Source organism: Engystomops pustulosus, chromosome 7 (genome assembly GCF_040894005.1).
Source record: "Engystomops pustulosus chromosome 7, aEngPut4.maternal, whole genome shotgun sequence".
Lineage (NCBI taxonomy): Eukaryota > Metazoa > Chordata > Amphibia > Anura > Leptodactylidae > Engystomops > Engystomops pustulosus.
Window position 1 is genome coordinate 32,046,103 of NC_092417.1, and position 24,236 is coordinate 32,070,338.

Below are 24,236 nucleotides of genomic sequence, written 5' to 3' on the forward strand. Positions count from 1 at the left end.
TCAAATGTGTTGTGTTCTTTAATACGAAAAAAAAAAAAAAAATGACATTAAAAATGTATAAAATAGACAAAAGGCATATGTTTAAGTTATTTTATAACCAAATAAAAAAAAAATGACAAACATGTTGAGGATCTGTGTGAGAAGCTTTTCCTCTGGAGACTTCCTCATCATCCGAAAACCCAATGCACTTCAGAAGTCAAATGTCTTTTCGGCTTATGAACAGTTGATGAATTCCAGTGTATGATGTGACCTATGCAAAGTAAGACGGGAACACGTGTTCTTCAATAATCGTTGGGGTTTTAATTTATGTCACTTAAAAAAAGATGTTCACCAGGAAATAAAAATAAGAAAGGCAAGAAAAAAAAAAAAAAAAAAAAAATTTGAAAAAAGTTGTTCCATCTGCCGTTTCCCAGCTGTTCTCCACTTCCTGTTCACCTTGACACAAAGGGAGTGAATTCTAAGCCAATCAGTGGTTGAGACGCGTCATCACTGAGGTCAGCGATTGGCTGGCAGTTATTTCGTGAAGGGAGTTGCGAGCACCTTAGAAGCAGGAAACGTCCGTATAAGAGGGGCGGTGGGGCATCTGTGAGGGCTAGCTTGACAAAAGGGGTGTGACCTAAGAAAAGGGGCATGACCTCACGCCAAAAAGGTCCGTGTGCCAGAAATACTACTGACCCAACGGAATTGTGTCCTAACTATCTGGCCTAAAGTAAGCCAACTAATAGGAGGTTCAGAGTTTTATCAATCTGGTGCAGAATAAGACTGTCTAACCATAGGGCACTTTTTATAAATCTGCCCCAATGTGTTTTATGACTTACAGTAATGTCGTGCAGCACTTGCTACACAACGGTCCTTATACTTCACAGTCGCTCATGTAAAAAGGGACAATTTTTGCAGAATTTTCAGTCGTACCAGAGCATAAATCTAGGATAATGGATGGCGATTGCCCAGTGTAACAAGACCACCAGTAACTGAATAGTCCCTCCGTTATTGCCAAGCTGCATTCTTACATCTTACACAAGCCATACAGTCCCATCACACTTCAGCTGTAAGGATCAAAATTTGGATACTGGGAGAAAAACAAAACAAAAATAAAAACCTAGAAACAAAGTTATGTAAACCGAAAAATTCCAGAGTAATCCAAAAATAATTAATTGTACAAATTTCCCACATAAAGTTCACCCAAAAATTCACCTAGTCACCTATATACAGAGACAATGACGGGCGTCTCAGATTCTTATCCGTTTTTAAATTAAATGTAGAACACTTATAACTAAAGTGCAGGTTCGGCTCCAGGTCGGCACAAAGCAATCTTGTCCACACCCGTTATTTTTTTGGGATATTTGTGTGCAAGAAATCGAATGTTTCAATAAAACCCAATTTCTTCCTCCGAGCTTCTTGCTTCTATAGTCGGGCAAATTTGACCTTGTTAAAATAATTAGGATTTGAAAGGTGAAGGATTCGTTTTGACGATGGACACTTGTCCTTCAAACTTCAAAAGATGGCCGCTGCCCTGTGTTAGTCAGCATGCCGTCCCCTCCTCCTTCGTGCATCTCATCGGTTGCTTTCATATTTCAGTCGATTTCGTTACTCCATCTTGGATCTTTCAAAATGTGTGATCATCCTCTCCTATAAGGAAAAAAATAAGTTTATAATAATATTAGAGACTTTAGGGTAATTAATATTTGCACAGAGGGATTGTCCAGACAACAAATTAGCAAGTGGACAAAGCAGAATGTTGTAACTGGGCAATCCCTTTAAGATATTTCTGCACAGAAAATTACATCTTTCCCTCAGCTGCTGTGGAATTGTATGAGTTTTGAAGACTTTCCATGTGAAAAAAAAAAAATCCTCACCATGTGCAGGCACTCTAAGGGGTTAATATCACACTGTCCCCAATACTCACACAGCAACTTATACTTCTAATCTATTTCCCTTATTTTTTTTTAACCCTCCGGTAACATGATCCAGTTCATTGCGTGCAGCTAGAGATGACTCATTGTAGCCGGGCACATGACTGTCATGAGTTCTGCTTTTTTTTTGCAGCCATAAATATAAATGAAAGACACTGACCTCGTCTGAATCCAGTAACGCGGGGAGAGCCCTGCAAGAGAGGAACAACAAAACCATTCAGAAGAAATTACACTGGACTTCTACTGCCATACTGTGTGCATCACTGTACATGAAGCTGCCCCTAGACTTAAGAGCTTAGCTTTCCTTTGTATACTAAGAGTTTAGCAGGAGAAAAACTTCCCTTATGTTAATCACAAAACTTCTTTAATGTCAGAAATACAGAGTTTGGATGCTTTTTTTATGAGAAATATAAAGGGACTTTTACTTCCATGTTCTGCAGGGTCCATTCATGGCTTTGGCTCAACAAAAAAAACAAAACAAAGCAAATTCTGTGTGCGTTAAGATTTTTTTTTTTTTCCACCAAATCCAGAAAGTGATCCAACTGGATAAAAGTCCTTCCTCTATGTTCCCCATTCCTATTGCATCAAAAACTACAGACAATATCACAGCATAAGGTTTGCTGATGTCTGGACCTCAATAGTTCACGGAGAACCTGTCAAACCATTTATAATGAGCAGAATTTGGTTTGCAGGAGTCCAAGGCCATGTGATTTTGATGTGCAGTCATCTAGCAAATCATGTAAAGTAGTAGGATTGTTCATCATATGACTGGTTAATAACCTGCATGTGACAATTGTTGAAATGACTGCTGTCTTTCCTGGTGTAAGATGTAGCAGTGCCTATACAACACAGTGAGATGACCCAACAATCCTAGGATTATAGGGGTGCACCTATTCCACCAGCTCAACTCCAGATTCTTTTGATCACAAGGGATGATGATCTTGATCTTAAAAGGAACCCTCCAGTCAAAGCAGATTAATTGGATTATACCTTGTGCAGGGCCTGAAGGGAGGAGCAGGACTCCAGGTTCTAGCAAAGTTCTAAGAATACAAAATGAAAAGGAGTCCTGCTCCTCCCTCCTGGCCCCATGTATTATTCAACCAATAAACTTTTACTGGAGTGTTCCTTTAAAGTAAACAATATGCTGCCAAGTGCCTAGCAGATGCTTACTATTACCATTCCTATTATATACAAATGCATGCTTGGCAGAACACCTATGTAATCCATAGCAGCAGAATAGTGAGAGATTTCTCCACCATGCATCACATATTTCATGCACAAATAACTAACATCTGGAGCACAGAGTGATCTGCATGGTGGATTTTAAACCCAAAGTTTCTTTTGCATTTAAACCGTGGTTTTCACCCTCTGCAATGCAGTGAGAGAAGCCAGTGCCAACCTAATAGCCCAAAGATAAAAGCAGGTGTTACTCCTACCTCTACAGGAACCTAGAAATACTCACACATCAGTAACAGAAGAAGGAATGTTCTCTTCTACCCACTTCAAGTCTTCCTCCTTTAAAAGAAAAATGGAAAACAGAATATATTTTACTAAAAGTTATTTACTGGTTGGAGAAGGCATCTTTTTTTTCTGTTTGGGACAACATGGAGTGGAGCGCGAGACTGGACCAGAGCAACACGTTCAGCCAGTTTGCAAATAATTTTGATCACCCTGGAAAAGCCTTAAAAAAAACAAAAAACAAACTATGTACCTAACAGGATGAAATTATACAAGTTCCCCCTGCAAGGGGTTTCTGTTTTGCCACGTTCTATTCCACGGCATCGTTAAGCTTTACAATCAAGAAAATTTAGTTGAAACAAAAAAAAAATTTAAAATATTAAAAAGGAAGATAAAAACTCAGCAGTGTATTCACCAGTGTCCAAAAGGGGGCCACAAAGTAACCCTGCTTTATAATGATGCGCCAGGTCACATGGTCTATTCCTAACCAGAGCATCACTGAAAAGGCACTGCTTCTGCTTCACTCAGAATACTTCAGTTATTTTAACATCATCCCGCTGCAGCCCTTTTTGTTTTTTGCGTTTTCATTTTTCACTCCCCACATTCAAAAATCTGTAACTTTTTTATTTTTCCATGTACAGAGCTGTGTGATGGCTTATTTTCTGCGTAACAAATTACACTTCAAAATGGTGGTATTTATTATTCCATGCCGTGTACTGGGAAGCGGGAAAAAAATTCCAAATGTAGTGAAATTGGTAAAAAAATAACGCATTTGTGCCGTACTCTTGTGGGCTTGGATTTTACGGATTTCACTGTGCGCCCCAAATGACATGTCTACTTTATTCTTTGGGTCGGTACGATTACGGGGATAACAAATTTATATAGGTTTTATAGTGTTTTCATACATTTAAAAAAAATAAAACCTCCTGTACAAAAAAATTTGGGGGGGATTTTTCCATCTTCTGGCGCTAATAGCTGTGGGTGGGGCCTTTTTTTGCGGATTTTGATGACATTTACAATGTTATCATTTTTAGGACTGTACGACCTTTTGATCACTTTTTATAGAAATTTTTTTAAAAAAGGCAAAAAAGTGCAATTTTCCGTTACAGGGTTACACGCAGTGAAAAACAGTTATCATATTTTGATAGATCGGGCATTTTCGGACACGGCGATACCTGATGTGTTTATGGTTTTTACTGTTTATTTATGGCAGTATATGTGTATTTTACTACTCATACATTACAATGTGCTGATAGCACATTGTAATGAATGGGTTAACCAGAAGTAGCTTCGGGTCTTCGTGAGACACGAAGCTACCATGGCGACGGATCCCCGATGACGTCACGGGGAGCGACGATCCTCAGAAAGATGGCGGCGATCAGCAGGAAAACACCCACTTACCGGCAGCAAAGACTTACCGGCTATGGAGAGGGCTCGGCCCGCGAGCCCTCTCCATGCACCGGGACCCGGCATGTGACGTACTATTACGTCACATGTCGGTAAGGAGTTAATCATAGCGCAACCATAATTATAATTAATAATTCCTTTATTTGTATAGCACACACAGATTACGCAGCGCTGCACAGAGCTTGCCAAAAATCGATCCCGGTCCCCAGTGGGGCTCACAATCTACTCAACCTACCAGTATGTTTTTGAGTGTGGGAGGAAACCCACGCAAACACGGAGGAAAAACATACAAATTCTTTGCAGAAGTTGACCATGGGACTTGAACCCAGGTCCCTAGCGCTGCAAGGCTGTAGTGCTAACAACCATGCCACCCTGCTGCCCCCATAAAACTTGACAAACCTAGCAGGAAATTACAGGGCTCTTACTGGTGAAGGCTGTGCCATGTACACTTACAGCTTTATTCACTTTAGGATTTCCATTAGTCTCTGGCTTTGAGCTCCTCATTTTCATTCCCTCTGTAGAAAAAAAAAAAAAACAGTTATTAAAACCTTGGTTTCTTTCCAACTGCTAGAGAAAATTGCTCACTTTGAATCTGCAATTAGGCCATCTGCTCAGTTTGTATTAATACAACCAAGATTTTGTGACCAACTTCATACACAAGGTCCATACCAAAGCTCTCTTTCAACATAGGTTCTTTCTGTTCATCGTCCTCTTCATCTTCTTCAGTAAGTGGCGAAAAGGCAAACCTAGGAGCCAGAGAAAGATATAGGGGTCTTAAAGAGTCGGCACATAGGCCTGGGTATATACATGCGATACCTGCAGAGTATGAAATATCGGCTCACATGCATGCTTTGGGGTAGGTTGGATACAATAATGCAGTCAAGGAAGGCACACAGAAGTCACAGTGGTGACCTGCACAGGTCAGTGACCTGATCACCTATGTACACAGAGGCAGAATGTGCATGGAGTTTGTCTGATGCACCATATCCTACAGTTATGATGCCCCAGATAGCTACAGTGTATGTAACCCTGGCCTTATTTGGTGATACACACCTCTGATTGTTCGCAGACGGTCGCCATAGGATCATGATGACAAACAGGATCATAGAGAACAGGAGACGCCAAATCGCATCGTCCACCCACAGCTCCCTCCAATCCTGCCAAAATAGACATCTTCAGTAATGAAAGTGCATCCTTGTCTTTTTCCCACTGGTTAACAATGGATCAAAATATGACTAAAATATACATCTAGGCATTTGTACTACAGGCAGACCCCTAGTTACAGACAACTAGTTTGTTAGGAGACTGCAATGAAACTTTATTAATAATCTTTTAGCCTTAAAATTTTTAAATGCAGTCAAAAAATAAATTTGTCCGGAGCCACATTTACATTATATCTGTTCTGACATGTATGCATGACTCAATATAATCCACTTTATCAAAACTTATTGTAGGTATTCACTACAACAGACAAGCAGGAAGAGAGGACAGGTCCTGCGTAGCTGCTGAAATGTCTCGTAAATAGACATTACTCACCGACTGACAGTCCACAAGGCGAAACTTCATAGTGGTCCAGATAATAAATATGATTGATGCTACAAGAGAAACAATAAGTCATTTTTACACTGCGTGACCATTTATCATACAGGTGGGGATCTTACATAGACTGTGGTGTAGTGGCCAATTGGAGATTAGGGTTAGATGAAGGAGAGCTGATCTGCAGTAACCTGATCTGACCACTACAGATGGAATGGAGCAATCCACTCTGTTCCATTTTCTTATGAGAACAGTTGATCTATTAGGAAGTTGGGTGTTGGACCCTCACTGATATTTATTTAGGTTTTTTTATATGGGTATGTTATCAATATTTGTAGTCCATATAACCCTATTTAAAAAATCCTTTAAAGGGCATCTTCCACCAAGATGAAAGACTGTATGCAGATGAGCTTGAGGGGCTCCAGGCTCCATAAGTGTTAAGAGCCTGGAGCCCCTCAGGGTCATTTGCAAACAGTCCTTCATCCTAGTGGTAGATGTCCTTTAAAATCATCCTGGCATTACATATTAAGTCTCTGAAAGACGCCAAATCTATCCATCTCCAAAAATATCACAATTCCGGTCCTCAGGTTATGTGTATCACTGCAGCTAAGACCCATTAACTTCCCTGGATAATCTGCAATAGCGCACACAAACTATAGACAGGGAAGGGGGAGTCTTGTTTTTTACATCCTAAACGACCCCTTTAACATGGTAATATAGAAGCACAGGAGTAAGTCATCTAAACCTGTCAAGTTTGGGACCGAACAACGATCCTGTGTTATGGGATGCCCAAACCTTTGTTCTTCCAAAGAGCTTTAGAGAGGGACGGGCTTACCTACTACCGCCAGGATGAGGGTGTTTGTGAAGTGTCTGTACAGGGAGAGCTTGACCACGTTCCTTCGCAGGGTCAGCAGCTTCATGGTCTGAGTCAGGCTTATGAAGATGTGGCAGGAGGTTAAGGAAATGCACCAACACTCAAGATACTTAAATATTATCTGAAGACGTCAAATTTATGTCAGAAAGCAGGTACTGTCTCGTGTGCCCGATGCATAGAGTACGTTTCTATTTTTATATCCATAGAATTAGAATTGGGTCTACAAATATTATTGAGCTTTCCACAGAATATCAGCTATTGGTGGGGCACCAATAGCTACGACCCCATCACCTGTTCTCTGAAGCTTCTAAACAGGGAATAGATGAGGAATTAGACTGGCTACTCCAGGGGTCAGGAACCTTTTTGGCTGAGAGAGCCATGAACGCCACATATTTTAAAATGTTATTCCATAAGAGCCGTACAATATGCACATGACCCAAGTAGATAGCTGGTCCCAGTGTCACGGGTGCCCCTGCGATCTACGTCTTGATCCTGTACCTCACCCTTGGCTGCCACCGTGGAGAAGTGGTGCCTCTGGAATGACCTGGTGGTACCATGCTGCAGCAAGACCATCCTGCTTTGCGGCGGGCTCTGGTGAAGACCGGGTGCCACTTAGATTCCGGTCCTAGGTGTCTGCTTACATCATCATCATTCGTGGTGGTCCAGGGGGTACACTACTCCAAATCTTGACACCCACCACATGCCTCCCAGTAGATGGGTAGCCACAGCACATGCCCGCCAGTAGATGGGTAGCCACAGCACATGACCGCCAGTAGACCTGGGTCGTACAAAGGACATAGGCAGAGGTAACATCGCTGCCTGTGTCCAGTGATCAGTCTAAAGATCTGTCTGAGAGCCAGATGCAGCCAACAAAAGAGCCATATCTGGCTCCCGAGCCGTAGGTTCCCTACCCCTGGGCTACTCTATGGAGTCAATAATATTTTGAGATCAGAAAATCCCATTAAATAAAGAAACTGCAGTTAAAAAAAAAAAAAAAAAAAAAAAAATGATGATTCCCTTATAGAGGTTGTTACAACATAGTATACCTCCAACACACATCAGCAGTAGTTTTCAGCTAAAATTTTTAAACTCCAATTGTCACTGGGACAAAAGAAAAAAATTTGTCTAGAACTTCAATTATAAAATATACAGTTTCGACTTACATACAAATTCAACTTAAGAACAAACCTCCGGACCCTATCTTGTATGTAACCCGGGGGACTGCCTGTATACATATTTAGATAAAGTAAATTTGCTTTAGAAGACTACAGCGGATACGGGTTGGTGGTATACAATGTTGTAATGGCTCTAAGGCTGTGCTCACACGTGGCGTTCTGAACCTGGTTTTTGGCCAGTTTTTTTTTTTTTTTTAATTATTTTTATTATGCACTTCTTTCATATATACAACATTTGTACATACAGTGCACATGACAGTTCCACATAGTTATATTATATTCCTTATACGAAGCATATATAACTATGAGTCCGAGTTACATAATAGCTGTGAATGCAGTGTTTAGATTTGGCATGCAAATGGGCCATTGTCTCGGTTTTAGTTTCATTCTTGATTTTCCATAGGGTTGCTAGTTAATCTACTTACATGCCCTTTTGACTTTTGGCCAGTTTTTAAGCAGGCCATCATTCGTGAAAAAACGCATCCTTTTTTGACAGATTTTACCAATTATCTTAATTAAAACTGGTAAAAAAACGGATGCGGTTTTTGACGGACTGATTAAAAAGGGGCCAAAAATGTGTTCAAAACGCCACGTGTGACCGCAGCCTAAAGAAGTTGGAAGTCTCCCAATTATGCATCAACAACTCGTTCCACCTGTGATCTATACCAGTGGACTTATTGAGACGGTGCTTAATAGTGGTTGTATCAACTATTTAAAGGTATCCCCTATCGGAGGGAGAATAAAGGATAACAAGCTGGTCAGTGAGGGTCTGACTGATGGGACCCCCACAAGAATAGAATCCCCAGCAATCTGAAGAATGGGGGTCCAGAGCTCACTAATGGGTGAAGTGGCAGGACATATGTTCCACTCAATTGTACGGTAGCGTTGGAAATGTCAGACACTTCCATAGCACTGAATGGAGCCGTCCCACATATTAGTGAGAACAGGATCCTACCTCTCCGGATGGCTAAGGGTCAGTTCTCAATCACTGGGGGCCCCTAAAAGATCACCCTTGTATGCAATTCACGCAAAGAAGGAAAAAAAAAAAAAAAATCAACTTAGGGATATAAAACAAAAAAAACCATCAAGGTAAGGATATCCACCAGCACAAGGCAGTGTCAAGGAAAGCCAGAGGAATGAAAGCCAAAGAGGAAAGATCAGACTGCGCCTAAACCGGGAGTGGAGCACAGAAGTGAGAAAACAGAGTAACACGTGGACTCTCTTACTGCTCGATGGGTGGGAAAAGGTGAACAATCTGCAAAATAGCAGCGGTTTAGGAGAGCGCCAGCACTCCATGAGCAGAAGCGGTGTACAAGATAAGGCGGAATGACAAGGAGCAAATATAAGCGGAAATAGCAAAGGGGGAAAAAAATATATAAATCAATGATAGTAAAATACATACAAAAACACGTACATGGATCCAGCATCATCTGAGCTGCCTTCTCCGTCCCAACATATTCTTGTGCTCTTCCATCTAAAAAGAGGGTCAACCAGCTCCCATCTTTCCCCATAAGTAAAAAGAGCCATTTGTAGAGCATGTTGTGGGTTCTAAGCGCACCATATGTGTGGCCTTAACTGCAGGTGCACCACACAAACGTAGGATGTATCAGCGTGCTAGCTGCTGAATCAAAGGCTACCAAACGTCCCCATGTATGTCTATGGGCTCATAAACAAGCCAGTAGTTTACATGGACCGTCTGGGTGAAGCACTAATTGTAGGGCAGGTCATGTACCTGCAGAGTTTGTGGCTCTGGTGCATAGAGAAGCAAAGATTCATGACTTATAAATTAAGCAACCAAATGCCGCATTTACTTGTGTGGAATTTGGGAGCAGGTAGAGTCACATCAGTTTTGGGATGTGATTTTAATGAGGCCATCTTTCTCGAAATCGCCCCTTTTTTTTAATGTTGTTCAGTATACTAATAGACCTCTACCAACGGGAAGCACTGCAATGCAGCCTCTTGCTTCAATTTCAGCAGTGGAATCACATAAATATGCATGTATATTTCAAGAATATGTCTACATTATATGCACACATGATTGTAATAAAAAAAAAAAAAAAAAAATATGATAAAAAAAAAAACTACCATCTTTCACGGATTTGCAAGTTAATGAAATGCTGGTACAATACACCTAAAAGGATATCCAAAAAAGAATACAGGAATCAATAAATGACAGGCAGAGATTTGCTATCAGTGCCATGGTATAGTAGTAATGCTGGAGTAGAGGGAGGCAGATGACATAGTGTTAATGTTATGGGTTTGGCTAAACGCAGATGGAAATGATGACCAAAGTACAACAAAAGCAGATAATGTAGTGCAAATAACTTTCTTAGGCTCAGTTCCCTTCTCCATTAGTTCTTCACTTACTTTGAGCCTAAACCCAGAATGGTTATGCTATAGAGCCAAAAAAAAAAAAATCTTGCACCTGTTCAGTGTGTTCCTTCACTCCTGGTTTTGGCTCATGTGAAAAATGAACAAAGCACTTGTATATAGGTGTGGCACTGTACTGACGCCGGGTCACTATAGCCGTCTATGGGGTGGGGGTGTATATCCGATACGTCTCCCATATCGGCTGTGTGAATGTAGCCTATGATTGTATACAGGGGCGTAACTATTGGGTTTGTAGGGTATTTGCGACCAGGCCCAGGGATGGAGGAGGCCTGTACTCTGCCGGACTACTGGTCCACAAGAGGGGAAGGTGGAGGGCTTGACAGTCAATTGTATGCGCAAGACATGCATACAATTGCAAGAGCGGCACAGGAAAAGACATGTCTGTGTGCTCTGCCTGCGCACACTATGATGTCATGGATAAAGCTTGTCGAGGTACATCTGCCTGCAGTGCTGTTGGAAAGCGTGGAAAAAGAAGAAGCCGGAGCATGAAATATGACAAGGGGCTATATGGGGACATTACTGAGGGGAGGCAGCTGCTGGACATACCATTACCGAGAGGAGGCAGCTGTATAGTATACGAGTATCGTGCTGTGAGAATATATCTGTGTAGCACGTATCTGCATTATCATGTGTAACGTGCGGGATGCAGTACTGAGAGTTTGGGTATATGGGGCCCCCCCATCAGCTGTTTGCTTCGGGGGCCAACTCTGGTTATGCCCCTGTTTGTGTAGATGCATCCATAGAGAATGGCCATAGAATATGTATGTTTGAAAACTTTCAACAAAGATTAGATTGATGGGCTAGTTGTGCATACGGTGTAACACTATTTCTGGCCTATTTCAGGGTCAATCTCTAATTCTCTGTAGTCTCCGAGCTGCTGGTGGAGACCAACTGCTAAAATGTCTCCCATCTACTGAACACTGAAAAGTAGAGAAGAATCTGCTAAATAACTCTCCGCTCACTCAGACAGACGCTGTTAATGTCCTATATGATCATGCTGCTGATTCTGTGTCTGGAATACAGAAGTTCATTGTACATTTTGTAAGAGAGTTTTTTGCGGGAGTAACAGTAGGTCCATCTAGGAATAGATCTTACCACTACATTTAGTACTTACTCCAGTAACGCGCAGAACGCCTTCCATTCCAGAAAAGAGGAGATACAGAGCTCCAGCCATGACCACCTTATGTAATGTAGCTCCAAGTCGGGGTCTGGGGTTAAAAGTACAAAAACACCAGTGTATTTTAATTGAATTATGTATTAAGGTTCGCTAAGACATGTACATTTACCTATACTGATGGATCGGCCATTACATAAGGAAAAGCAACGCTGAAGAACTATTTCATACTAAGCGCCTCTTATATCAGCATCGCAAACGCTTTCTCAGCTCAGAGAGAAGATTACGTGCTCATCTACTGGTCAATGCAGATTTAACTCTTGCAATACCAGCTCATAATATATCTTACTCATCACAGCTGAAGAAGAGTCAGAAATATGACCTTATAAGGGTGGGCCAAAAATAAAGTTTACCAAAGTGAGCAAATGCCCAACAAGGTCATCCATATAGTACTAACCCTGCTAAACTTTATACCTTTCAATTTTGAAGGGCCATCAGTATGATAAGACATATGAGATGCAGTATTTGTCGCCCAGTTGCAAGCATGTAAACAGATTTCACTCTCTGATGACACATTGGCCACAAAGACTGCAGACCCATTGGTTTCTGACCAAGTTTGGAACACGTTCACATGCAGGTAGCTTAAAGTTTACTTATAGCAGACTAATGGTGTCCTAAAACGGCTCTATCATGGTGGCTGATGCTGACTGATAAAACTAAGGCATCTTCACACTGTCTAGCTTTGTTGGCCGATCTTTCTGATGCATCTCAAGACTCTAGAAATGTGTGAGTGCAATCTGCTCCATAGAGATTTGCTTTCAGAGGCCTGGCATCATTTCATGCCTTTTCTGTTGCAAAGTTGGCGTTATGTAAATCCACTCACTTGACAATTCCGTAGCCCAGGCTGACGATAATTACAAGTATCCGTGCCAAGGATCTTTTCACTGCCGATAAGAGTTCTCCCAAGATCACTGCTCCTTGCACTGCAAGGGAGAAAGCAGACAGATGTAGGGTCATGGTTCTGAAGTGATGAACAAAAGTTTATTTTGCACAGAAAACATTAGATTTAACTAAACAAATAGGAGAAAAGTTGGTCATACTCCAGTACATATTGTTTTAAGTCATATTTTTAGTGTATTGCGCAGTTGCTGTGACCCCTTTTATTTTATAAGTGTTACATGACACAATCTATATTGCATTTCTGTTTGGTCAATGGATTACGTCCACTTGACCATATGATTTTTATTTTATATAAATATTTTTCAATTGAGAGGAAAGTTGGCTAACTGACTACTTAACGTAACAGGCTCCTAATTTAGGGGCCAAAAAGACAAAATGAGGGATGAAACACATTCAATTTCGTCATGCCAAAGTCTATCCTTCAAGATGATTAGCGGTGACCAGAGTTATCTAGTTGCGGCTTATTCTGCGCTTTCCACTCACAATACATAAATGATGAGCAGTGCGCACAAGTGAAGGTCAATGCTTTTGAAGATTTGTGGGCCTGTTCCGATTACTAGCCAGGTACAGTGTAGAGTCTGTGTAAGCCTATGCTGAAATTGCATGGAGGCAGATACAGACACCACATAGGGGTGGTCATAGGGCTCACGTGTTAAATAACTATGCTAAAGACAGACCCCCTAGTGCAGTGATGGTGAACCTTTTAGAGACCGAATGCCCAAACTACAATCAAACCCCACTTATTAAATGCAAAGTGCCAACATGGCAATTTAAGCAGTAACATGTTGCTACGTGTTTTGTCACAGCTTTTAATTGTATTGGCATCCTGAGGATACCAATACAGTTAAAAGAAATAGAAGAAATTCAGTTTATCATTGCAGCTTCCCTCCAGGGTCCCCTGAACAGGAGGAATTGTGGGGCCCAGAGCAGGAGCTCCTTGTCTGCACTTCCTTGGGGTGAAGGCCTGGGTGCCCACAGAGAGTACTCAGAGTGCCACCTCTGGCACCCGTGTCATAGGCTCGCCACCACTGCCCTAGTGTTAAAGTTTTGAAGAAAAATAGCTTTCAACAATTAACTATGTTCCTTTGAGAGTACAGCTATATATTATATATAATGGTATGTTCACACCTTTGCCATATGCTTAACATACTATGGAAGCTATTACTATATGGTTCTATACAGAGGTCGCATTAACGCCTCACCACCCCCCATAATTGCCATGCGTAAAGTTACGCTTGGCAATTATTCCCTGTAGCGCGCAGGCTGAGCGGTTCAGCGCGCGCTGCAAATGAGGTAAATGTCAGTATCGCGATCACAGCGCGCGCTGGACCGCTCAGCGGGACACGTGACTAGGGGTGTGCCGGAGTGAGAGCACCCGCCCCAGGGGAGACATATGGGCAGTGGCGTACCGTTCGCGGTCGCCATTGAGACCGGGCCCATCAGAAGGGGGGGCGGGGCTGTCACTAATGCTGCTCTTTCCCCAGCTCTCCGCTCTCCCCCCTCGTCCGCTGCTCGGCTCCTCCGCGCTCCCCTCGACTCCTCTGCTTCCCGGCTCCTCGGCTCTCCGATTCCTCTACTCCTGTAAGTCCCTCTGTGCATGTGCTGTGCGCGCACTGCGAGTGTATGAATATGCTGTGTGCGCGCACTGCGAGTGTATGAATATGCTGTGTGCGCGCACTGCGAGTGTATGAATATGCTGTGTGCGCGCACTGCGAGTGTATGAATATGCTGTGTGCGCGCACTGCGAGTGTATGAATATGCTGTGTGTGTGAGTGCTGTTTGTGTGTGGTGTGTGCGGTTGCGCTGTGAGTGTATGAATATGCTGTGTGTGTTTATGCTGTACATATGCGTATTTGTTTTGTGTATGCAGTGTGTCTGTATATACTGTATGTGTGTACATGCTGTATGTATGAGGGGGTAAGCAGCGCTCACCCTCTCCTCCTGTCCCGTGCGCCGACGTGTGCCCGCCGTGCACACGTCGCCGTAAGGGGGGCCCCATGGATAAGTTTGTCATGGGGCCCAGCCTCTTCTAGTTACGCCACTGCATGTGGGCCACGAAGCTGCTGCTCCCCGTCCTGCTCCATCTCTACCTGCCTGCGTTTGTGATCGACGGGACCTAAGAGCAGTGCCGGGTGAGTGTGTAGTGTGTGCGGTGTTGTGCAGTGTGTGCGGTGTTGTGTAGTGTGTGCGGTGTGTTGTGAGTGTGGTGTGTGCGGTGAGTGTGTGCTATGTGTATTACCGTAATTTTCATACTCCTCCTCGGTTAAAAATACTCTTCAAAAATGGTGAGAGGAGTATTTTTACCCTTCTGGAAAAATGTTAGTGCGACCTCTGGTTCTATAGCTAAACAAGGTAAACATGTGACACAGAATAGTAAACTACTACCGGTATATATTCATACAAATAGGTTAAGTGTGGGACAATACCAAAGTTGTGAACATACTTAGTCTCGCAACTAATCAGAAATGTGTACTGTACCAGAATGTCCATAGTAGCGGATGTTCTGGAATTCTGCGTAGAATACAGCTTTTTCAAGCATGCCCAACAAGATCACAGCACCGACCCAGAACTGGATTCTCAACAAGTCCCTCCAATAACATGCCGACCAGGCCAGCCACAAGACGCCAAATAGAACATAAACAATGCACATCACCATGAAGAACTGAAAAGGAATGCAGAAAAAAAAAAGATTTACGTGAACTTCACTGCATATATTCGTGCAAGGATTTATTTCATAATACATCTTACAAGGGGAGCTCCTACCAGGGCAGTTTGTTGGTACTTTCTTTTTTAAAAAGGGCTACTGCCCTCCCCCCCCAATGAAATAGGTAGCCGAAGGATACGGGTAGCCAGCCCCCCCCCCCCCCCCCATTCACCACTGGGTGGCACCTGGGATGCGCACCCTTCGCACCCGGTGGAAGAAACAGGCTTGGCTCGTACCCCTTTAAACATGTTTAAACATGATATATCGCCCGAGTTACAATCTCTATAAGCAGGCAAACAAAGACAGTAGACAAAAGTAAAGGTTTCTTTTTTTGGTAGGTTTATATCTGGATGACTGCTACCATTTTAAAGTACAAACTATGCATATACAGGCCTCTAATTACTTCTAATAGTGTTCTAAAAACAGCTATGCAAGCGAGTTGTTTTTAGATATTCCATAGCGATTGGGCATGGATCTATCAGACATTTATCGCATATGCTGGGGTTATGATGAAAATACTCCTCCAAACCAAAACTATACTCACAATCATGCGCGGATAGTCAGCAGGTGACAAGTATTCATATGGACCTTTCACTTCAATATTCACTGTAAGAAAGCAAAGCACAGCATATACCATTTCTATAGATAATGCTTTCATTATTAAATATATTTTGATGATATATATATATATATAAGATGTTTTAACTCCAAGATTTCATAATTTTTTTTAGGAAGAGAGGTACCATCAGTGGATACAAGTAATATAAAAAGGAAGCACTCTGCTCTGCCATACAAAGTTCATTCTATTCACTGGTATTATTCATCTATTTAAAGTTTGCAACCATTTAAATGGTCTAGATCTACAAATATGGGGTGTATAAATGCTCTCTTACTGGTTAAAGGCAGGTCTGGCGGACTAGTTGGAACAGTAGCAGCTGCAGGGTTATCATTCTTTGGGCTGGAACCGGTGTCCTGAGTAATAGGTGCTGAAAAGTTTACTTGTATAATGAAGAGGTAGGGCCCATCCTGCCAAGTCTTCACTGCTGCATTTGTCTCCTGAGCAAAAAAAGTGTAGAAAATGATTTCTAAACGTACAAAAACATGCCAGGGATGAAAAATTACACTATTTAGTAGGACATGATAGTGGAACATCAAAACTCTACATTGTGCTATTCCACTTTTATTTCTACAGAATATTTAGGAATAAATCAACATGGCAGTGCCATAAACCACATTAAGGGGTTGTGCTACTAGAGTAGTTTACATCAGACTGTGCCAACTAGCTACACCTAAACGCTGATTCATTCATACATTTTTAGGAGCAATTATGGGAGGAATAGAAATATGTAATAAACCAGACTGCTTCATTTACTCCCCCTCTTACACAATACTTGCCTTGTCATTAGGGCATATTGTAGTGTTAACCGTTTTCACACTGTTGTCCTTTTTCTACAAAAACATGAATAACAAGTCAGAAGTTATTGTGAAGAAGTCATCTACACGTTCTTCTGCTTCCTTATCAGAACTCTGTAACATACCTCAGGCACGCTGTCATCTACCACCACTGGTAGACTCTCCTTACAGTGGATCTGGAAACAATATAGATGTAGTTATTCTACTACATAAAAAATAATACAGTAGGCAATCAGGATCTTGTTCTGCAATATAATAAATCAAGCTTCTAGTTTTTTTTTCTATTAATTTCTAATGGCAACACATCATATTTTTCTTACAGGGGCAGGGACATCTGTACACCACCCTCCATCCAGGGACATGGGAGTTGTGTTGAGAGATTCAATAATGAATGCTTATCCCGTGACATTTGTGACTCCACTGTCCCTAATGTCAGAAGGGGAAAGTTTATAGTGGCAAGTACTATACGTACCCCTGTAAATGTTGGCAATTGCAGCCCAACCCCATTAAATAGTGTTTCTCCAGTACAGTTCTGATGACACCTAATAAACATGAGGCCGAGGTCTGCAAGTCTCATGTGTGACCAGACACATAGTGTGCCCAATCGCCTTTTAGTCTTATAGGACAACAGTCGCTCTCATTCCTGTCGATGTCTACAAAGTGAATAGACTGTAGTGGAAATGTATTGGAAGACATCCAAACTTACCCATGTGTGATGGGAGGGGCCGATAACCTAATGTTTAAGGGGGTGCAAGGGAAAATCAAGCAGGTAAGATAAGAAGCTGCAAGTGTATGAGGAGGGGGGGGGGAAACAGAAGGAATAACCATCAGCATCCATACAGGCTCCTTGCACATGAACGCAGCTCATTTTCGCAAGTTGGGTAGCCATGTCGTAAAAGATAGAGCGTGTCCTATCATTGAACTGAATTTTGGCACGGCCACTTTGCCTCCTATGGACAGGGCAAGGGGTGAGGGGCACTCACTACCCCTCTCTTCTACACCTATCCAATGCACTGAGCCCCGGTTATGGCCCAGCTGAGCTCTCGGCCGTAAGCAAGGGGGCCTTACTGACTGGGACCTTGGATAATTCATAGACATTTAATCTATGATTCATTGCAATTCTGTCCTGATACCTGAGGTTTGTTTGGACTTTCGCAGTAAGAAATTTGGCTTGAGCTTCTGATGTAGGAGCCTGTCCATCCAGAACGTACAGTAAAGGAAGGGCCAGAATTGAGATAACTGAACATATTTTCTTCCTATAAAGAGAACCATAGAAAGTTCCACATTAACATTATATACCAAAGCAGATGGACATGACAGAAGTGTAGTGCAAGTGATATTTAAATTCTACTATAAAGTGATCTGAACAAAAGCTTCTTACCCACATGGAGTATAAAATAATGACACATTATCAATCGTACAAGAAATAAGGGGCTTAAAAGATACATCCCAAAGTGACCAAAGATATCGCTATAAATACATCCCATCTTTTATTATTGATGAGTAATCCACAAATTAGATCAGAACAGTGGTTCTGAATCACAACATTAATGCTCTGTTGCACTGCTCTCTGCATTTTGTGAGCAAAGGGATTTGATTGAGATGCAATACCAGAAATGCCCATGATTAAGGTACAGTACTTGGGATATTAAATAACATGCAGCACTAAAGCTCTTTCAATATTCCATAATGATAAATAATAACCACCTTTAAATTACGTAGCGTTTTACAAATCATAGATAATGATGACTTATCTTATATGGGTCCTGCCAACTATTACAGTTATTAAAATCTGACAGGTGGGGGTTTTGCTGATCAAGAGAATGAGACCCAAGCAATGTGGAGAGCAGGGGGTCTTCTTCTCATTGATGCTTGGAGAAGCAGGGTGAGAATGTGTCCTGCTACTTCATTCAACATAGTAATATGGCAGTGCCAGTGATTGCGGAGAACAGTGCTGGGGTATTTCCAGATTACTAGGGGCTTGCTTTCTTGTCATCAACAGGGGTACCCAGAAGTCAGACCCCCAGTTGCCACAATCCCATCCGAAAGACAGGTAGCAAAGTTTCCATAAAATAGAAAATAAAAACTGCGATCCTAATCAACATGTGCTGGTAACATACCTTAAATGCTGAAATTTCATTGTAGCAGTTACAATGTCGTAGGTACCAAGTGATGTTAAAATTACTGCAGGATTTCTGACCACCTTCAACTAAGAGACAAGAAAAAAAAACAATAAGAGAAAATCTTGTATCCAAGCATTAATATGTTAAGGTAATCCATCACCAGTTTTGACCATGCAAAGCTACAGATTGTATTAGGCATATATCGATTTTCCCCTGAAAATAAGAGTGTCATATTAATTTTTGCTCCTAATGGGGCACTAGGTCTTATTTTTGGAGGATATCTTATGTTTCCATTAACAAGAATTCACATTTATTGTTGAACAAAATATCAACCACTTACATTCTTAAAACTCTCTTTAAATTTTATTGTGAATTTCTTGCAACTCTGTTTCTGTTGGAATCATTTGCCCCAATCGTTCATATTTAGCACTTTCGTTAAATGAGCCCTTCCTGTCCAGGGAGCTGCTTGTATCGCATTTTCAGCGGAACAGCCTGTGATTTTTTATCCCATGAATTCTTCACCCATGTCACAACCTCCTGCAGCATCTAAAAGACCTAATATTTATATGTGGTGCATGGGAGCGGGGGAGCTGACGCAATGGCTGCCGCTAGGTCTTATTTTCAGGGGAGGCCTTACAATTTTCATCAAGTCTTTATATATATATATATTTTATTTTTTTTTGGGGGGGGGGGGTGTCCTATGTAAGGGGAAACAGGGTATTAATAAGATACAGGGGCACGGCTTAGCACAAGGTGCTGTAAAGGCGAACAGACGTGTCTTAGAGGCACCCAAGTTATATCACATGAGCCACTGTGCCGCATATAAAGCACATATACAGATCTTTGGTTACAAAGTCTAATTTAGTTAACACTGCAGAAAGTTTAGCATTTGAATATACCCATAAAAAGTGGACATATAAATATATCGGATAAAATGAACAGGGAATGCAAAAACGTATATAAATCATAGGCCCATAACTGCAGAAACCATTGGACCTAAAACATGGAAAAGTAGAAAAACTGCATTCGTGTTCCTCCAGGACAAGCAGCCACGGTAATAGGATGTAGAAATGTAAAATAAACAGATAGCATTGTGTCAATAATAAAACCTGCTTGGTGAGTACATTGCATCAATAAGCTGGATCACACCGAATCCTACATGCCAGGAAATTGACACAAGGGTAAAACAATAATTATATATATAAAATGCAAAAACAAGTAAGGCGTCAGGGTCTTACAGGTTATGTAGACGATAGAATCACGGAAAAGGATCTTCCCAAAAGTAAACGTTGTGTCATTCTAGAAGGGAAAGAAAAGAAAAATTTTAATGAAAAAGGAGAAAACATAACTACAGTCAAGATGTTCGGACTGCAGACTTTAGAACCCACATGTGAACCAAAAAGGGAGCTTCACTTGTTATGGGAGCAGAACTTTACCAATCTTATACAGACTGCCTGTGGGGAGCCAAGGTGTTGAACCCCATTGATATGATACAGATGACCTATCACAAGGATAGCACCACAGACTGCAGTGCTCATGTGAACCTGTTTAGTGGGCAAGTAGACAGGGCTGTAGATAATGGTAACCTCAGCGCCGGAACAGAATAGTTTCCTAATGCATTTCACTAGTTTATCTTTAGCAGTTTGGGGATTTAAAAAAAAAAAAAAAATTACAATCTCCAGGATTTAGAAATAAAAGCTTCTCTGTACATTAGTGATGGGGCAGTGTTCAATGGGGCACCAGTAGTTTGTTATTCCTACAATGATTGACATTTCCATGGATTCATAAGCAGGCACTGTGCCATACTGGAAACAAACTCCTCTACAAGAAGCATGAATTATGATAATGGCTGTCCTGGTAAAATACACAACACAGAGAGGAATGCACTCGGCTGTGTGCCCCGTATAGTAGCCTGGCATTGTATGTCTAGTGAAGGCTTGCAAATAGGCAGCAATTACACATCATGATTACTGCAATAGACCATGGTCCTACGTCACGCTCACTATTTTATACGGTAGGGGGCCTACTATACGGAATCCAATGAATGTTGACATGTATAGTCTACAAGCTTCATCCACATACTATAGGACAGTGATGGCGAACCTTTTAAAGCCTCAGTGCCCAAACTTCAACCAAAAGCCACTTATTTATTTCAAAGTGCCAGCGCAGCAATTTAAGCAGTAATTTATTCTCCTTGTTCATTGACAACTTTCAATCCTTCAGCCTCCCAAGGACACTAACGCAGTTGAAAGGAGGAGGGCAAATTCATCTATCATTGTAGGAAGATTCTGCAGGCAGATTCTTTGAGTTCTGTCTGGTGAACTTCCTTCTAGGGTGATGGCCTGGGTGCCCACAGAGAGGGCTCAGAGTGCCACCTCTGGCACCAGTGCCATAGGTTCGCCACCACTGCTATAGGACAATTCAATTCAAAATCAAATATGGAAAATGCAGTGTAGAGGCTTCTGCAGACTCCAACTAATACTGTAACTATCTACCTTACCAGCGCTGGGCCCAGGAATTGAGTCTCCACCAAGATCCGAATGAATGACCTGCCTGTGGGGCACCTAATAACTAGCTGTTTTGAAGAAGCCTTTCTATATAATGAACATCACCATTTTTTTTTTCCTTACTGCGACAATTTCATTTGTCAAGTGAGATTTTCAGAAATGTATTTTGTCGACCTATGTGCAACTCAGTCCCATCCAAATTAACGGGGCCTGGGCTGCAATACCAAGCACAGAATGTCAGCAGGATGAAAAGATAGAAGGGCTTTCAGTAGTAGAATGTGATCACTAGTCACATGACACAGCGGAGGTCATAGAGCGAGCATAACATAACCCCCAAGCAGGATTACCATTACTACAACTTACCGCAACCAGATTTAAACCACATGGGGCAGAATTGCTGTAGATTTCTTGTAGGAAATTGTATATCAATTGATAGAATAAGGTGTCACATGTGCTGACGAGTTTTCCTTTACAACATCTCAATGTAGTGGATTCTCCCCTCTAACTAGTAGCAACATCTGCACATCTGCTGCAGCCCTGCGGGATTTCCGTGTTGTTGTCAGGTGCCACTGATACGCAGGTGGATTTACCCATGTAATTATTTTGTGACTATTATCAGGTCACCCTTGGGAGGAGAGCTCTGGCAGAGCAGAGGGCTACTGACTGTCTGTAGGTCTAGGCATTAGAGGGACCTCTGAGATACCAAATCTGCCCCCTCCTTAGACCCCTGAATCCCAACAACTTTAAGAATGAAGAACATTTTGATGAGTTTTTTTTTTTTTTACTATGAGAACTGTCAATTTGTGTAATAGCCTGCCTCAGGCGCTGGTCACAGCAGGGACAGCAGAGAGCTACAAGAAGGGTCTAGATGCCTTTTTACACCTGATGGTTATGTTATATAGAATTGTTTCCCCTAAATCCCCTGCTCATCCAAAGTCTTCCCTTCCTTGATGGAACTTGTTGCACTGAATAGACAGCGCTCACGGCTTCAAGAACATCTACCACCAGGATGAAGGACTGTATGCAAATGAGCTTGAGGGGCTACAGGCTACATTTACACATATGGAGGCTGGTGCCCCTCGGGCTCATTTACATACTTCAGCCTGGTGATAGATGTTAAAGCATTTTGCAAACTTTGATGTCACATTTGTTCAGACCACACCCACTTTGTTGGCCACACCTCCATCTATGGTCACACCTCCGCCCTGTATGTCACCATACAAGAAAATACAAGTGAGGTGTCAATATAAAAAGGGTCACGTGACATTATCCCCCTGATTACCAATCACATGGCTGCTAGTGGGCATTACACGCTGGTACATGGCACCTCTACCACAGCCTGTGACCGGGCAGCACTGTACGGTCATGTCACCCGGCAGGATAGACAGAGACAACCCCTCCACCTCAGCAGCACTTACCGGGGACAAGCGCATAGACCACTGGGAGGGCTCAGTACCTTCTCCATAGCTGACACGCAGACAACCGGCAAGTGTCAGCAGCAGCGCAATAACCGTCACCCGCCTCCGTGTCACCGCCATCTCCGCATCTGACACCGGAACCGTAATGAGCAGCGTCACTTCCGGTTAGGACGCGTCACGTGACCTGATACAGGAGGGAAAGGAAAACAAACTCAGTAAGCAGACGGGAGTAGACAAGTGGGGTATGTCCTATACAGGGCGCAGGGTGGTCCGCATTAAGCGGTTGGAAAAGGGTTAAACCGGTCATTTCTATTTATCCCCCATATACAGAAGATAGGGCATAGCTTATAAGTGAGGCCCGGCAACGTGGACAGCCAGTGACTACAGTTTATTTTAACCCCCCCCCCATTCTAATTAATGGAACATTCTCGCATGCGCAGTTGCTCAAGTCTGCTATCTCCGGCAGACACATCCACGTGAATGGAGCAGCCGCGCATGCGCGACCCGTCACTGCATTTATAGGGGGAAGAGCTGTCTTAAAGGGAACCTAGCACCACATATCTACCTATAAAGGTAGATCGGTGATAGGTACATCTATAGGCGTGTGGATAGCCTTTTTAAGGGCTAGTCCTCACGTCCCCACGATCTTTTGATAACTTTTATTGGGCAAATATGTAAGTGAAGTAGTTGGAGGTGAGGCTACATTGTGGGGCTACTCCACACCCCAGTAGCCACTTTGTTCCTCCTACCAAAAATCTTCGAGGAGCTGCGCGCCCTCGTCCGAGAATCCTGCCATTTGCGCAGAACAGCAGGCCGGCGGCTTTGCGTCCCAAAGCCGGAGCCACTGCGCAGACGGCAGGATTCTCGGACGAGGGCGCGCAGTTCTGGAATTTTGATCAGTTTTCTTTTACAATTATCTCATTTAAATTTTTAGCCTGTGCCTTAGAATGTATATAATTTATGAAATAAGCTTAAAATCCTGATATATTACTCGGGTTAGGATATAATCCCATAGGACTACAGAATGACCTTGGCCTTCAGGAAATTGTGTTGTGTTCTCTAATTTGATTCTTAGTGATATATATATATATATGATAATGATCCCTTTATCCCCAGTTAGCCATGATTTTATTCAATACAGACAACCCCTTTGAAACGAAGTGTAACAACTGTATACAGCTTTATGCAAATGAGCCTCACAGAGAATCAGGGGAGGGGCTGTGACTGTTGGGGCACATGTTTT

At 42.3% G+C, this 24,236-nt stretch overlaps 2 protein-coding genes and 1 non-coding gene across 8 annotated transcripts in view; 1 reads left to right on the top strand and 2 right to left on the bottom strand.

Annotated features, from left to right (window-relative positions):
- On the bottom strand, positions 1–23,127 carry TMEM87A (transmembrane protein 87A). Of its 2 annotated transcripts, none has more exons than XM_072115371.1 (20): positions 22,994–23,127; positions 20,307–20,367; positions 19,066–19,154; positions 18,079–18,201; positions 17,071–17,121; positions 16,928–16,981; positions 16,426–16,588; positions 16,077–16,138; positions 15,307–15,490; positions 12,752–12,851; positions 11,869–11,962; positions 9,461–9,531; positions 7,150–7,256; positions 6,315–6,373; positions 5,832–5,935; positions 5,448–5,524; positions 5,232–5,293; positions 3,376–3,428; positions 2,074–2,104; positions 1–1,629 (listed from the first exon to the last, which is right to left on the bottom strand). In XM_072115371.1, exons 1-20 carry the CDS (start codon positions 23,111–23,113, stop codon positions 1,588–1,590), a joined length of 1,707 nt encoding a protein of 568 aa, XP_071971472.1. In that variant the 5' UTR covers positions 23,114–23,127; the 3' UTR covers positions 1–1,587. The 2 variants fall into 2 exon arrangements, with proteins under 2 accessions (XP_071971472.1, XP_071971471.1); XM_072115370.1 differs by lacking the exon at positions 9,461–9,531 and adding an exon at positions 10,505–10,578.
- The window catches only part of GANC (glucosidase alpha, neutral C), a 65,195-nt gene that overhangs the window by 2,559 nt on the left and 38,400 nt on the right, over positions 1–24,236 (top strand). Inside the window, exon 1 of one of the 5 annotated variants that reach the window (XM_072115367.1) lies at positions 23,105–23,208. The exons of 1 other annotated variant lie outside the window; for it this stretch is intronic. The gene's annotated coding sequence lies outside the window, so the exon portion shown is untranslated. Of the gene's footprint in view, positions 1–23,104; positions 23,236–24,236 lie in introns of those variants that run through there. 3 more of the 5 variants (XM_072115365.1, XM_072115364.1, XM_072115366.1) reach the window with 3 other exon arrangements.
- LOC140071466 (Z30 small nucleolar RNA) lies at positions 12,136–12,228 on the bottom strand. Its single transcript, XR_011849161.1, has one exon. It is a non-coding gene; the product is annotated as a Z30 small nucleolar RNA (small nucleolar RNA).